General features: G+C 38.2%; 1 protein-coding gene across 1 annotated transcript; it reads left to right on the plus strand.

The window, feature by feature from the left end:
- Positions 1 to 145: 145 nt before the first annotated feature.
- On the plus strand, positions 146 to 14,251 carry Socs4 (suppressor of cytokine signaling 4). The gene is made up of 2 exons (XM_027386543.2): positions 146 to 284; positions 10,787 to 14,251. Exon 2 carries the CDS (start codon positions 10,880 to 10,882, stop codon positions 12,185 to 12,187), a length of 1,308 nt encoding a protein of 435 aa, XP_027242344.1. The 5' UTR covers positions 146 to 284; positions 10,787 to 10,879; the 3' UTR covers positions 12,188 to 14,251.
- Positions 14,252 to 16,904: the final 2,653 nt, after the last annotated feature.

Consider the following 16,904-nt stretch of genomic DNA (forward strand, 5'->3'; position numbering starts at 1 on the left):
AAGCCCGGAGCCGGCGGCTGGGGAGGTTCTGAGAGAAAAGGTGGGAGCTGAACCCGGAAGTGGTGACGGTCCCTGGAGAGCAGGCGGAGACAGCGGCCGGTCTGACACTGGACTGACTGAGCGGGGGCGGAAGCTGAGAGAGAGAGGCACCCGCCTCGCGGGAGCTCCACGAGGAGCGGGAGTGGCCGGGCCTCCCTTCCGCACTTGAGCGAGCTCCGAGTGATGGCGGTGGTGGTGATGGCGGCAGTTGCTCGGACAGCCCCACTTAAGCGGCGCTCAGAGAGGTGAGAGGGGGAAGGGTAGCCGTGAGGGCTGGGGTTTTGCGCCTCTCCTTCCAGGCTCTCCTCCCAGGCAACCATATCCGGCTCCTGAACCGATCGAGCTCCTCGGGACAGACCTCGTTAAGCCTTTATTCTTGACATCCTTCGTGCCCTCACTTTGTCATTTCTGTAGTGATAAAGGATGGATTGATTCTTGTTCCTTGCAACTCGAGCTAAATAATGCTTAAGAGAGTTAAATAGGGTTTTCCTATCTAGTTTCCAGCCAAAGTTTACTGAAGTGCATTTAGATCTGGAAGAAGTTTTAATCTGTATTGTTGAATGCTTCCTTTCATCCACGCAGCCCATGACACATCCTGTGCTAAGTAAGGTCTTGCTTTTCTTGTTTCTTCACGTTCTCCATATTAGTACATTGGTCTCTGTTGAAAACTGTTGATTTTTTTTTTGTTAGTAATTACCTTATGGAATTTCTCAAGAGTTTTTGTGGTGCCGACCATACGGTTTTTATCACCCGAGACATATTTCCGTTGTAGAGGTGTATTTCCCTGTTCTTCCGTCTCGATTCATTCTAAAAAAGTTGTCAAGCTTAGTTACTCAAACCGTGGTATTCTTGCTCTGGTGGCACTTTGTCAGAAGTAGAGCTCCAAATAGACATAGATTTGTATATGCATAAAAAGAGTGGTTGGCTCAAAAAGAACCTGAGATTCTTTTAAAATACCCAATTGTTAATTTCCCACAAGAATGAAGGTACCTGGGATCATGATTCCTGAGTAACTTATGTTTTATTTTGAAATTATTCAGTTTTTAGATGGACCAATTTATAATTCTTTGCCCAAGTCACTGGGCAATAAAAATTATTAGATACAGTGTGAGGTTCAAGTTGAGATGATACTCATTTATATATTGAATATATCGTAGTGGGATTTCAGAGTAATGCTTTTCAGAGCTCACCATTCAGAAACCTGCAAACAGGAACAAGTTATAGCAGCAAATACTTTAGACATAGTATCTGTTAGACCATTTGATTTTAAAACTATTAACGGTGTCAGCACACTTCCCCATTCTCTCTGCTTAGCAACCAAGCCATTATTCACAGGTTAAGATAATATTTCCTTTGCTGATTTCACGGGTATGAATAAGCTTAAGGCTGAGGATTAAACAGTTCTAGTTTTTAATTTTGACTTTAACCTATTGTATGACCTTGAACGTGAGTGTGTCTTTAGTTTCCAAAATGGAGATGATACATAGTTCTACCAAATATTGAAGTACATAGAAGATACTCACAGATGTCTGAAACTGTTAAGGCCTCATGCTGTTTATTAGTTAGGCACTTAAGGTATTTAGTGATTTTGTTTAAAGTGGGGATTAGCCTGTAAAACCTTCAAATGCCAGATGCCTCCAAAACTGTGAATGCTACCCTCAGCAAGCATATGGGCCTATTGAGAGCAATAGATTTTCAAGCAGGATGAAAAAGCAGTAATGAAATTTGCATAACTAAAGTACTGTATTGCAAAATTGTTAGGTTATCTAAAATAACATAACTTTTTTGTTTTGTTTTGTTTTCCCCCGAGACGGGGTGTCTCTGTGTAGCTTTGGAGCCTATCCTGGCACTTGCTCTGGAGACCAGGATGGCCTTGAACTCACAGAGATCCGCCTGCCTCTGCTTCCCGAGTGCTGGGATTAAAAGCCTTCGCCACCAACACCCAGCTTAAAATAACATAACTTTTAAAAAAGTGTACCTATAATTCTGATGTGAGTACCAAAATTTCCCAAATAAATTATTTATTACCAGTGCATATCTCATTTGAGTATCTGAATGAACTCACTGAAAAGAATGCCAAGATCGGAAATTCAGTTTCACTGAAGGTTAGTTTGCCCTACTGTGACCACTTTAGTACCCTGAGGTTCACAAATAGTGTTGGTCTCAAGGGCAATAGGTTGAGAAAACATAGATATATTAGCATTCTATCAACGGTAATATTATCTATATAAATAATGTCATATGAGCTTACTCAGTTGTCCAAGAGACTATAACAGTATTGCCTACAAGAGGTTTTTTAAGATTTTATTTTTAATTATAAAAATGTAGGGGGAGGAGGGTGTATTATATGAGAGAGAGAGAAAGAGAGAGAGAGAGAGAGAGAGAGGAGAGAGAGAGAGAGAGAGAGAGAGAGAGAGAGAAAGAACCTGCAGAGGCCAGAAGAGGACATCAAGTCCCCTGGAGAGTTACAGGCAATTGTGAGCTGCAAGATACAGGTTCTGGGAGCTGAATTTCAATCCTTTGCAAGCACAGCAAGTATTCATAACTACTGAGCCATCTCTCCAGTCCAGACCCTAAAATTTCTTTTTAATAGAATCTATACTTGATGTAAAAATCATCATTATGATGAAAGATGAGACTGGAAGAGAGGATGACAATAACTGAGGAGAACCAAATATTGAAAAAAAAAACATTGATTTTTTTTTAATCTATGAATGTATTATGAATGAATGTTAATAGCATTTATTCTGGGAGTAAATACTTGTAGAAACTCAATATGATATAAAAGAGAATATAGTAAAAGTTCCTCTGCTCTTAACTACCTACTTCTTCTAGCTGAAAACACCAGGTATTTGATTCTTGTATTACCTTGGCAGTACTAGGTTGACTTTTCTCATAGCAAGATGAATAGTATCAATTTGTTTATTTATTTTGGATTTTTGAGACGGGGTTTCTCTGTATAGCTCTGGAACCTGTCCTGAAACTCACTCTGTAGACCAGGCTGGCCTTGAACTCACAGCAATCCTCCTGTCTCTGCCTCCCAAGTGTTGGGATTAAAGGCATGCACCACCACTGGCCAGCATCAATTTTTAATACAATTTTATTCTTTGAGAACTTCACACACTGTATTTTGATCATATTCACCACCACCTCACTGTTCCCTCTAACTCCTCCCAGATCTACCCCTACCTCCCCACTGTCTTTCAGCTTGATGCCCTCTACTCACCTTAATAACCTACCATTGTCTGATTTGTGTTACCCATACACTTATTATGAGTATAGCGCCATCCATTGGAACATGGTTGCCATACCCTTAAAGAAAACTGACTCTTCCTTCCCTAGAAGTCGTCAACTGTCAGCAGTTTTCTCAGTTAAGAGTGGGAGTCTCATAAGTACCTCCCATGCTAGAATGTTAACTGACTTGGTCTTTGTACTGGCAGCCACAGCCTCTAGGAGTTCATGAATTGAATGGTTCTGTCATGTCCAGAAGATACTATTTTATCCCAGTTCTCCCTGACCTCTGGCTCTTAAAATTCTCTCTTTACCTTCCACAGTGTTCTATTAGTCTTGGGGGTGTATGATGTGGATGTCCCATGTGTGACTGAATACTACATTGACACTTTTTTTCCCCTGTGTGTTTTATTTTTTTTTTATTTGAATTAGAAGCAAGATTGTTTTACATGTCAATCCCAGGTCCCTCTCCCTCCCCGCCTCACCTACAATCCCTCCCCCCAACTAAAACCCTACCTATCACATATCCTTTCTGCTCCCCCTGGAGGGTGAGGCCTTCCATAGGGTGTCATCAGAGTCTGTCATGTCCTTTGGGATAGGGCCTAGGCCCACCCCCGTGTGTCTTGGCTCAGGGAGTATTCCTCTGTATGGAATGGGCTCCGAAAGTCTACGTCTATGTTAGGGTTAAGTACTGAACTACTACAGGAGGTCCCGTAGATTTCCGAGGTTTCCTCACTGAAACCCATGCTCCTGGGGTCTGAATCAGTCCCATGCGGTATTCCAGCTATCAGTCTGGGGACCAAGAGCTCCCCAATGTTCAGGTCAGCTGTTTCTGTGGATTTCACCAGACTGGTCTGGACCCCTTTGCTCATCACTTGTCCTTCTCTGCAACTGGATTCCAGTTCAGTTCAGTGAGTAGTTGTGGGTGTCTGCTTCTACTTCCACCAGCTGTTGGATGAGGGCTATCATGTGGCATATATGTCAGTCATCATACATTGACACTGATTCCCTGTATTTTGATCAATCACCACCATCCACTGCACCAAGAAACTTCTCTGATAGGGTCTGAGAAATATGCTAAGCTATTGATACAGAGATAAGAATCTAGAAGGCAGTTTCATATTATACCCATTTAACAGAATAATGATAGTAGTTTACTCTTGGAGCCCTTTAAGCTCCCTGACCGTATTTAGTGGTTTTGTTTTTGTTTTGTTGAAACAATCTCATTGTGACTCTGGCTGGCCACTAGGTAGACCAGGCTGGCCTTAGGTTCACAGAGATCAGAGCCCCCTGCTTCCCAGGTGCTAGGATTAAAGGCATGCTCAACCATACCTGACAATATTCAATGTGTTATAGGTAGAAAAACTAAAACTCAGAAATGTTCTGATTTCAACAAAGTCACATACCTCCCAGTGTCAGACTTCAGTTCTTTTACTATCCAAGGTAGGCTGCCATACAACCTATAAATCAAGCTGCTGCCATAAAAGTCAGAATTTAATAAAAAACGGTTATGACAGGTATTGGTCTCAGACTTGCTGTGTAGTCCCAGCTGACCTCAAACTAGAGAGTCTATTTCATTCCTCCTAAGTCCTGGAATTATAGGTTTGTGCTACCACACATAGCTTTTAAAATTAAAACATTAAAAAATTTAAGTCTAGATTCACATTTTACTAGTATTTGGGTGAAGTGTGTTACCTACCTTAACTGTAATCATATGTAATTATTATAAAGAAGTAAAAAAATTTATCTATAGTATGTTTTTTAAAAAAGAAGGCCTGGCCTGGTGGCCTGCACCTTTAATTTCAGCACCCAGGAGGCAGACACAGGTGGCTATCTTTGAGTTTGAGGTCATCCTGATCTACATAGTGAGTTCTAGGACACACAGGGCTATGTAGAGGGCTTTCCCCCCCAACAAATAAAAAGCCCTTTCCTAGTATTCCTATAAGTTAGCTTGTAAGGAATTTTAGAACTTTTGCTTATTGGAATATAGATTAAAGAATCTGGCATGACCAAGCCAGGACTGGAAAGGAAAGTGGAAGAAGTGGGGCAAAGGGCAAATGGGAGTAATAGTATTCAGCTAATGTTTTGTTTGGATTTTTGTTCCTTTTGTTTGTTTTTTTGAATTATCATTCAGTTCAGCCTGTGAGCTCTGGCTAACTCTTTAAAGGATATATATACTTTTAATACTTAAATAGAAAATGAATGTAAATTTAAAATTTTTTGCTAGAAAATAAAATAATTAGGGAAAGGATAGAGAATGAAAACTATTTTTCATCTCAAATATTTTTTCCTCATGTACAATCTGTTTTCATTTTTTTTGATGTAATATTCCAAGGAATTACTCTGCTGTCTGCACAAAAATTCTGTTTGTGAAGCCTAAATGTTTATTCAACATCCAACTTAAATATCAAGTTATAATCTGACTGCTTTGGTGGAAATTAAACCAGGTAGTTGCAGGTAAACTTGGAGTTACAAATTCCATAGGAAAGGTCACAGGACTGAGTTGCTATCACAATAATAATATATTTGTGACTTGTTTACTATATTGAATTATTCTTTAGATCACTAAATTTATTTTGGGTTAGTATTAGAAATTAGAATTCTAGTCTTAAATGTATATCAGCATTGTAGGCATAAGTAGTCCAATGAATAATTTATATCCACACTTATAAAATATGCTATATTATCCAGCAATATAGAGAATTCAATTAGTTTCCCAGATATTTAACTCTTTCATTATTAACTTTTCTTTTATAACATTTTTTTATTTTTTGTTGTTTTTATTAGAAAGAAAATTATTTTACATGCCTAACTTTTATTTTCTATAAAACACTTGGGTTGAAGTTACCTTCCTAGCTTTACTCAGTAGAATATTAGTTACATCTTTTGTTAGTGAAATTAGCATGTGAACATTGATTTTTTTTTCATCATTGTCATGCCAATTGAATCTGGAAACTTACTTTCTTTTTTTGATTATTGTTTATAATTTACTCAATATTAGGTGTTGTGGTATAAAGAATATATTGCCATCAACAGTGCAATTGTTTCATTTTAGAAAGGATAACAATATGCTGTTATTCAAACTTATAACAGTAAGTTTGATAAAAATCACCCCACTTTTAAGAACTCCTTGAAACACAGTTTTCAGAATTTTGTATCTGAAAACAGGGCTGTTCCTGAGAAATGTCAGCTAGTAGTTTGTTTGTTTGTTTGTTTTTTCCATACCACATGTAATGAAGGAAACTTACTTTCTTGAAGTGACTCCTATGTAAACTTGCTTTTTAAACATTTGCCTCTTGCTCATTAAGAAATAATGGCTTCTTTTTTTCAATGTCACTGTTCATTCCCCAGGGCTGTGTGTAACATGGCTCCCTTCATAAAAAATTAATATTGAATCAGGAGGCAAAGCAGCTTCTCCCAAAGGAGTCATTGCTCTTCTTTTAAAAAGAAAGAGGAAGGGGAGTTTCTCTACAGCTGCTAATGCTCTTCGGTGTGTTTACATCTATTGCAGCCCTGTCTGATTTTGTACTGCACCAAAACTGGTCATAGAGCTACCCAACCATTCTGTCTGTAGCTCCTCTTCCTGTATACAAAGTTTGGTTTAAAGTCTAAGAATCAGCTTGAGGTAGAGCACTTACCCAGCATGCATGAAGCCTGGATTCTAATCCTAGCCTTATAGAGCAATAATGATGACAGTAGAAGAAATTTTTAAGAACTAATTACTGCCTATTTGTTAGTCAGTGTTCTTCTGTTGCTGTGAAGAGACGCCATGACCACAGCAACTCTTAAAAAAGAAAGCTTTTAATTGGGACTGGCTTACAGTTCAGAGGTTTAGTCCATTATCATCATGGCAGGAAGCATGGTGGCATGCAGATAGATATGGTGCTGGAGAGGTAGCTGAGAGTTCTACATCTGGATCTGCTGGCAGCAGAAACAGAGACACTGTGACCTGGCTTGGACTTTTGAACCCTCAAAGTCTGCCCCCAGTGTCACACTTCCTCCTAATCCTTTTAAATAATGCCACTCTCTGTTGACTTAGCATTTAAATATATGAGCCCATGGGGGCCAGTCTTATTCAAACCACCACAGGAGCCATGTTAGTTTTATTGCGAACAGTATGATTAAATTTTTATATTTTTAAGAATTTGGAGCCAGGCATAGTAATGCACAAATTTAATTCCAGTACTTGGGAGGCAAAGGCAGGCAGATCTCTGTGAGTTCAAGACTAACCTGATCTACACAGTGAGTTCCAGGCTAGCCAGAGCTATATAGTGAGACCATGTCTCAAAAGTAATTAATTTTTATTTTGAATATGTATGTGTGAGAAAGAGAGACAGATGCTAGAAGAGGGCATCAGATCTGGAGCTGGAGGTATGGCAGCTACCTGATGTGGGTACTGCCTAATTCTTGTTCTTTGGAAGAACAGCAAGTGCCCTTAACCATTGAGCCATCAACTCCAGCCCCCAAAGCTCAACTAATTTAAATACTGTATCTTGAGATCACTTGCAACCAACAAAATTTTGAAAGTCATATCTCAATATAACCTATTATAAGGATTCTTTAACTTAAAATATTACAGTCCAAAAAATTTATCCCCTCATCATACAGACATGTGCAGTACATTAAGTGACTAGACACGAAGCAGGCTGGCCTGACTCAAGCATGTTAGGAGCATCAGGCAGTTTACCAGACGACAGTGAGTTAGAAAAGCATCATCAACCATATAATCATTAGGAAACCAAAAAATGCAAGATAAATTTTCTTTCCACCTTGAAAACTGTAACAGTTGTATGATGCTCTGGACCATACATTGATATAGCAAAAATCACTTTATAAAAAGAGGATTCCTTAGTCTGTCATGATACCTTCCTATAATCTTAGCATTCAGGAGGCAGGGGCATTAGAGGTGGATCCCATCTGGGCTACATAGTAAAAAAGCTGGGGGTGTGGTTCAGTGGTAAAGAGCTTTCCTATAAGGAACAAGGCCCTGAGTTCAACTCCTCAGAGTTGTCATCTAATCTCTCTTCAATTTGCTCTATCATTCTTTCAGTGACCTTTCCAAATGTTGATCTTTGACCTTGGCATCAGCTGTCTTGTGTGTCAGGAGACATCCTTCTCTCTGTTCCCCAGAGCCCTGTCTCCTGGCTGCATATCTTCTGGGTTAGACTTTACATTCCACTTTTCGAGAACATCCTATTCATACTTAAGTGAAATTGTCGATAAATATGAAGTTTTATTTTCTCCCTGTTTGATACTTTGGCTGGTTTTCCGTCCAAGAACGAACTCCCCTTTGGCCTCCAGCGTTGTTGAGAGCCATTTTTGGCTGTAGTTCTTTATAATGCTTTCCTTTGCAGGGTTACTTCCGTCTCCCATATCTGGTATTCTTGAGGCCAGAGTGTTTTTAAATATTGTTTGCTTGTTTTCCCAGATTTTAGGATATATATATATATATATATATATATATATATATCTTGTGAATGATCCCAATTCTAAAATATTCTTTCATGATTTATATATATCTTATAAACATAACCTGATGGTTATGTTTACACATTATTTTTAATGTGCCTGTGTTTTACCTGCAGCCAACCACTGCAGAAGGTCAGGTATACAACCTTCTGCTGGTGACAATATGCTGGCATGTTAAAAGTTTGATATTTTTGAAGCATTTCAGATTTTACATTAGGGAATCCTTAAACTATCTTCATTATTTTTAGGATTCTAAGTTTTTAGAATGATGTACTATTATTTAGCAGGGTCTTTGACTATGGAAACTTAATGTCCCTTTGTTCTGAGGGAGGAAAAATACTGTTGAAGAAAAAGGCAGTACTAAGTGATAGTATTGCTTGAAAAATTGGGTAAATTTAGGATTTTATTTCAAAATGTATTAATCTCTAACCACATCACTTGACTGTTGAGGTTTTTAATGTTCTGAAATTAAGAAACTTAATAAAAATTAGCGTGTTTAGTGACTGATTTTTCTGATACAAAATTCAGCTTTCATTTGCAAAATATTTGGAATTATACAACCCTGCTTCTCAATTCCTGGCTTAAATTTTGCTTCACTTAAAAATACTTAAGTAGGTCTGGAGAGATGGCTCAGAAGTTAAGGGAATTTACCGTTTTTTTTTTTTTTTTTTTTGCAGAGGACCTAGGTTTGGTTCCTAGTACCTACATCAGGAGGCTCACAACCACCTCTGACTACAGTTTCAGGGGACCTGATACCCTCTAGCTTCCTCAGGCACCTGCATGCACATGGGACACATAAACATACAGGCACACAAGCACAGAATTTAAAATGACTAAAAATAGGCTTTAGAAATATTTACATAAATTCATTATCAATTCTAGTATGTGTAGCCAAGGAATGCCCTGTAGAAATTTACCTGCTTGTTTCCAAGTGACCAAGAACATAAGAATATTAATTATGGCCGGGTAGGTATTGGTGGCACACACCTTTAATCCCAGCACTCGGGAGGCAGAGGCAGGTGGATCTCTGTGAGTTCAAGACCAGCCTGGTCTACAAGAGCTAGTTCCAGGACAGCCTCCAAAGCCACAGAGAAACCCTGTCTCGAGGGGAAAAAAAAGAGTATTAATTATGTGAGTAGACTATTCTAAAAGCTTCGAAGACTGATAACCATGTAACTAGTTATTGGAATTAATTGGCAAAACTCTTTTAGGAATATTTACTTGGCATTCCTATTGTTCAGTGGTAATTATTTACTTAATAGATTCTGAAAACTTTACAACTTAAAATTGTTGATATTTTAATCAATAGAAATAGAAACAAGAGAAGAAACAGTACGGTGTATTAGTGCTAAGCACTAACTCATAGATTTGTAACTGTCTCTTAGAAAGAATTCACTGGCCTGTTGTGAAATAAGAAAAATAAAGTGAAAGTCAGATACAATGACACATGATTATAATTCTAGCATAGAGTTGGGGGCAGAAGAAAAGTTGCAAGAGAAAGGCCAGCCTGGGCCACATGGAGATTTCCAGATTGGCCAAGGCTGCATTGTAAGACTCTGTCTCAGGAAACCAATAAAAGAAAAATAAGGGGCCAGGCGGTAGTGATGCATGCCTTTGATCCCAGCACTCCAGGCAGATCTCAGTAAGTTCAAGGCCAGCCTGGTCTCCCAAGCTAGTTCCCATACAGGGTTCAAAACTACAGAGAAACCCTGTCTCAACCCTCCCCCCCAAAAAAAAGAAAAAAAAAGGAAGAATAAATAGACATAAGGTATACTGCAAAACTAGGAATTATTCCTATCCAGGTATGTATTATGACTGAGAGAGAAGCCATACTGAAATTTAGCTGTGCGAAAGGAACCCATTATCTTGCCTCCATGGTATGAGGTAATATTATACCACTATGGAAGAACAGTGCATGAATGTGGGCACAGGAGACCTGGGGTTGTCTGACAGCAGGGCCGTGCTCCGTCATGAACTGATTTTGCTTTTCATCTTGAATCCAATAGGTAAACAGATTGCTAATGACTTCCTTTTTTCTTTTTCTTAGATTCATCCAGAAAGTGTCCAGAAGAAACTTCCTGTCAGAAAAGCTGAAAATGCAGTATTTATAACACTGGGATTTGTACATAATTTGTCTAAAATGGCCGAAAACAATAGTAAAAACGTAGATGTACGGCCTAAAACAGGCCGGAGTAGAAGTGCTGACAGAAAGGATGGCTATGTGTGGAGTGGAAGGAAGTTGTCGTGGTCCAGAAAGAGGGAAAGCTGTTCCGAGTCTGAAACTGTAGGTCCTGGAGAGAAAGCTGAAGCTTCTCGAAGGAGCCAAGAAAGAGAGCATGGCTGCTCGTCCATTCAGTTGGACTTAGACCATTCCTGTGGACATAGATTTCTAGGCCGATCCCTTAAACAGAAACTGCAAGATGCTGTGGGGCAGTGTTTTCCTATCAGGAATTGTGGTCGGCACTCTTCAGGGCTTCCATCTAAAAGAAAAATTCATATCAGTGAACTCATGCTAGATAAGTGCCCTTTCTCACCTCCATCTGATTTAGCCTTTAGGTGGCATTTTATTAAACGGCATACTGTTCCTGTAAGTCCAAAATCAGATGAATGGGTGAGCACAGACTTATCTGAGAGTAAATTGAGGGACAGTCAGCTAAAACGAAGAAGCATGGAAGAAGACATACCCTGTTTCTCACATACCAGTGTTCAGCCTTGTGTCACAACTACCACCAGTGCTTCTTGTAGAGGTGGCCACATAACTGGCTCTATGATGAACTTGGTCACAAATAACAGCATAGAAGATAGTGATATGGATTCAGAGGATGAAATTATAACACTGTGTACAAGCTCCAGAAAAAGAAACAAGCCCAGGTGGGAAATGGATGATGAAATCCTCCAGTTGGAGGCACCTCCCAAGCACCACACCCAGATTGATTATGTGCACTGCCTTGTCCCAGACCTCCTTCAGATCAGTAACAATCCATGCTACTGGGGTGTTATGGATAAGTACGCAGCCGAAGCTCTGCTAGAAGGAAAGCCAGAGGGCACCTTTTTACTTCGAGACTCAGCACAGGAAGATTATTTATTCTCCGTTAGTTTTAGACGCTATAGTCGTTCTCTTCACGCCAGAATTGAACAGTGGAATCACAACTTTAGCTTTGATGCCCATGATCCATGTGTCTTCCATTCTCCTGACATTACTGGGCTCCTAGAACATTATAAGGACCCAAGTGCCTGTATGTTCTTTGAACCACTTTTATCCACTCCATTAATCCGGACTTTCCCCTTTTCCTTGCAGCATATTTGCAGAACAGTTATTTGTAATTGTACAACTTACGATGGCATCGATGCCCTTCCAATTCCTTCTCCTATGAAATTGTATCTGAAGGAATACCATTATAAATCAAAAGTTAGGTTACTCAGGATTGATGTGCCAGAGCAACAATGATGGAGAAAGGTTAAGAATGTGGACTTGCATACATATTTTCATTTAATATCTTATTTTTCTTGTGCCTCTTTGAATTTTTCTACAAAGGCAGTTAGAATCTAAAATAAAACTGCTCTAAATTTTAATTCCAGATCAATTTATTTTTCTTATGATACACTTGTTATATATTTTTAAGCAGGTGTTTGGTTTTGGTTTTTACCATGTAAGTTGTATGCTTTCCCCTTAATTTACATATGGCCCAGGCATATTTGAAATTTCAAGGCATTGCAAATACATTTGAATATTCTGTATTTTTTTTAAATAATCTTCTGCTCTTTGCTACATGTAAAATATTTTGCTAATCTACACTATCAGTATTCTTGTATGGCAGAATAGTTATTGTTCCATTTTCATTTTAAAATTCTTCGGTAAAGATGAGTGTGATAATCCATCCATGATAATGTAATTAACTTTTTAATCGCTACTAGAAATGTTAGGCAACAAAATGGTTTAAAATGAAATTTAAAGTGTTTTCATTTTAAATATTAACTAAAATGAGTTTGATTGTTTTTTAATATGGCCAGTGGAAAAATAGAATGTTATGTTCTAGAGGTACATTTGTTCTGCAGTAAGGCAGGATCATCAATAAACCCAAATGCAGCAGCCCCTCAACCTGGGGGGGGGAATAGTTTCATAATGTAAGTTGTGTTCTTTTCTTACTGGAAGCTTTACAAATAAAATAGCAGTATTAGAAGCTTGCAGTTGCTAAGGCAACTAGAGCTTTTCTATATTAATTATGGACTGTTGCATCTACTTAGCTCTTTCCTAGGAACTCTGGTTCCCAAGGGAAAATTCACAATTTCTAAACAGCTCCCATATCCACCAGTAACAAAGAATCCTGAATAGTTTCTCATTATTTTAAACTGAACTTAAGATGCAAGCAAAACACATGGTTCAAAATTTAGGAAGCTTAATGTTGCTTTTGGTCTTCACAACCTAGATAATTATTTCTGTCTTCAAAGCTAACATATTTTATGTGGCTTCAAAAAAGAAGACATGGCAATAGGTTCATGACATGACATTACAGGACAGGACGACAAAATAATATTTAATATTTCACATTTACTATCTTAAGGGCAGCACAGCATTATAGGACCATCACTGGCCTGAAGTAACCAGTAAGAAAGACAAGTGGATTGGTGCCGTATTTCTCTCCTCAGTGACTGACCGATACAGGTTTCCCAGTTTTCCTTGTGGTAGGCTATCTGCCCCTTTTAAATGTTGTAGTAATTCTTATTTATTTGTTTGTGTGTGTGTGAGAGAGAGAGAGCAAGAGAGAAAGAGAATCTCTCCGTGAAGCCTGAGTTTCAAGATTACAGGTTTCTTTCTCTTGCTTTTCTTTCTTTTCCTTTTTTTTTTTTGTTGTTGTTGTTTAGTTGGTTGGATTGTTTGTTTGTTTGTTTGTTTGTTTGTTTGTTTGTTTGAAACAGGGTCTCTCTGTGTAGCTATGGCTGACCTGTAGCTTGCAGTGTATACCACTCTGTCCTCAAACTCACAGAGATCCTCCTGCCTCTGGCTCCCAAGCACTGGGATTAAAGGCATGCACCACCATGCCTGGCTAGTAATTGATTTCTTGATGCTTATTCAGCTGTTTTAGAAAACTTGCTTCACCCTCGATTGAATGAACATTGACTCCTAAGTTTCCACATGAGAGCAAATGTTTCTTGCTGGTATGGTGGTGCACACCTATAATCCCAGCACTTGACAACCAGAGGGATGAAGACTGCTGCAAGTGTAAGCCAGGCTGAGCTGTGTGGTGAGAATTTGTCTCAAAAAAAATTTTTTTTTCCTTAATTCTTGTTGCATATATGTTAAAGTAGCCTTTTTCCTGTCTTGGGGGGTGGGGCTGTTAACATAAAGAAAACATTCTTCAGCAATAGCTTTTACTGATCATGGTAGTTCATGCTTGTATTCCCAGAACTTGGGAGACTGAGGCAAAAGAACTGCTGTGAGTTCTGGAACAACCTAGGCTATAGAGTGAGACTGTCTCTGTATCAATACCGACCCCCCCCCAAAAAAAAAAAACCAAACTAGTAGCTTTAAATTTTTCAACAATTACAAAACTAAAATGGATAAAATCTGTTACCATTCTCTTCTAGAATTTTTTTTTTCTTAGTGTTCTAAAGATTATCTTGATCTCTGTGAGAGGTAGCCACTCAAGATGTGCCTCTTATAGATGTAATTAGGCTCAGGCTGTGAACACATCGGGATAACTACAAACCCTCAAAAGATGATGCTGACCCTTCTCAAAGTGGAGTCTCTGACTACCTCATTTTTGCTGCGGCACTTTTGTAGTTGCTGAGATGCTCATCTTACTAACCAGTGTGACATTTCTAAGTCTCCATCTTTGGTGGCAACATTTATAGTGTGGTAAGACTCTACTCATAATTACAGCTTTTTATCAGAATTTGATAAAACCTTCTGTTTCTGTGAAACAATTATTTTTAATATTTTTCTTTTAAAAGTAACTTTTTATCAGTACAGAACTATCTAAGGGATAACTAGCTTGTGTATATTCTGTTAAAAGGTAGTTTTATAAAGAAAAGTAAAATATAATCATGTCTTTTATAGTGGCAAAATTAGTGTTTGTATGACTGTCAAGATCTGACTAGCTTTTAATATACTTCAGACTGATTGCTTATATTTTCTCTGGCTTTTTTATTCTTTTCAATTTCAAGGCATAACAACTGTTAATATTTTCAAAATACTGCCTTATGTGTAGCTTTGGAATGTGTGCTAACTGAGGACAGGAGAGACTCATTCACTCTGAAATGTTTTGTGTCTTTCCTTTGGTACTTACTACAATGAAAAGAAATTGGAAAGTAAGAGATACATAAAGACTTGAGAAGAGAACTATTTGTTATGAAGGAAAGAGAAACCAAAAAGTTAGGGAATTGGAATTTAGAGAAATTATCTACTTTCCCTGTGTTTCTGTGAAGCACATCAATATTCAAAAACCCAACTCATGAAAAAGTTTCAAATGTACTTACTGATTTCAATTGCTAAAAATGAATAAGCTTTATGAAGTATGCAAAGAAGTCTGAATTAAATGGAAATATTGTTAACTCAAGTTGAAATTTGAAACATTTGAATAGTGTCAATTCCAGTTGAAAAAGTGTCCTGTGCAGGACTTGATGCGCTCATTTTTGATCCCAACACCAGGGAGACTAGCAAGTGGGTCTCTGAGAGCTGAAACCCAACCTGGTCTACATCATGAGTCCAGGCCAGCCAGTGAGACCGTCTCAAAACAAAAGCAAAAAGAAATGCAATCAGTATGTCGGAAATGTATAGAGTTTATTTGTGAGAGCGGATGGAGCTAAAAGAAACAGGATAAAATATTAAAATTAAAAATTTAGGCATTACCTCAGGGAAAAGCCTTGCAGTGAAGGGAATTACTTTATTGCTAATAGCTAGTCTGGACCAGACGCTGACAGCTTTAGGAACCATCTTGCACAGTCAGGAAATGGACTTGACTTTTCCATTTCTCTTGAGGCTTTCCAGGACAAACCCTTCTGGGCTTTGTTAAGCCTACATCTTGAGAGTGTGATGGTCCCTGAAATAGGCCATCTTTTTAGTTGAGTATTTTTCTATGAAGAGTTACATGTGATCTTTATGACACATAACCATGTCATTGGCCTAAATAATTATATGGAGAGAATATGTTAATTTAAAGGAGACCTGATAGGAATATTAAAGGAAGCTTTTAGTCAGCTTGTGGCTAAATTTATTGATTTGGTGAACAAACCTGTATTCTTTGCTGACTTTCAGCTAATGGCTAACTGTGGTCAAAGAATGGCTTTCACTTAATGTTTTGACTTATTATAAGTAGGATAAAGAATGTTTTAGTAATTAGAAATCCTTTAAAACATAGAACAAATGTACAAATAAGACTCATCATCTTTTTATAAGAAAACACATAAGCCTTTATCATTTATTCATGAGCTAAAGCCATTAAGATAAATCAAATTATCAACTTCCTGTCTGTGAAGTTTGGGTCATTTTTATAGATCCATGTAATAGAGCACTTCTTTCCTGTGAGACAGATGTTTTGTGATCTTTTACCCTCTCTCATTAAAAGTATTTGTCACTTTTTCATTATAATGAGAATCCAGTAGCCAAGCATATCTTCATTTTGGCAGGGCAAATTTCACAGACTATAGACTTAATTTTTTATTTTATTTTTTTATTATGCATGCAGCATTCTGCTTCCATGTACATCTGCACACCAGAAGAGGGCGCCAGATCTCACAAGGGATGGTTGTGAGCCACCATGTGGTTGCTGGGAATTGAACTCAGGACCTCTGGAAGAGCAGTCAGTGCTCTTAACCTCTGAGCCATCTCTCCAGCCCCTATAGACTTAATTATAAGACAAAATGTTTAAAATAGCCAGGTGTGATGGCACACTCCTTTAGTTCCACCACTTGGGAGACAGAGAGGCATGTGGATCTTTGTTAATTCTAGGCTAGGGCTACATAGTGAGAGCCTGTCTCAAAAAAGAAAAAAGAAAAGAAAAGAAAAGAGGGGGAAAAAAACATAAAGTAATGGTTATCCAGTGGAAAAGGCTTTGGGACAAAGCTAACTCCAGGATAGTGTTTCTAATTTGTAATTTTGAAGAGATTACTCTATGCTAAATCCTCTTTTGTCTTAACTTTCCTGTGAAATGTAAGTAATGGTACTG

The sequence above is a fragment of the Cricetulus griseus genome (assembly GCF_003668045.3).
Source record: "Cricetulus griseus strain 17A/GY chromosome 1 unlocalized genomic scaffold, alternate assembly CriGri-PICRH-1.0 chr1_1, whole genome shotgun sequence".
NCBI lineage: Eukaryota > Metazoa > Chordata > Mammalia > Rodentia > Cricetidae > Cricetulus > Cricetulus griseus.

What these genes read in the sequence shown, in the direction of transcription:
- Socs4 (XM_027386543.2), top strand. Translation starts at nt 10,880, where the DNA reads ATGGCCGAAAACAATAGTAAAAACGTAGATGTACGGCCTAAAACAGGC.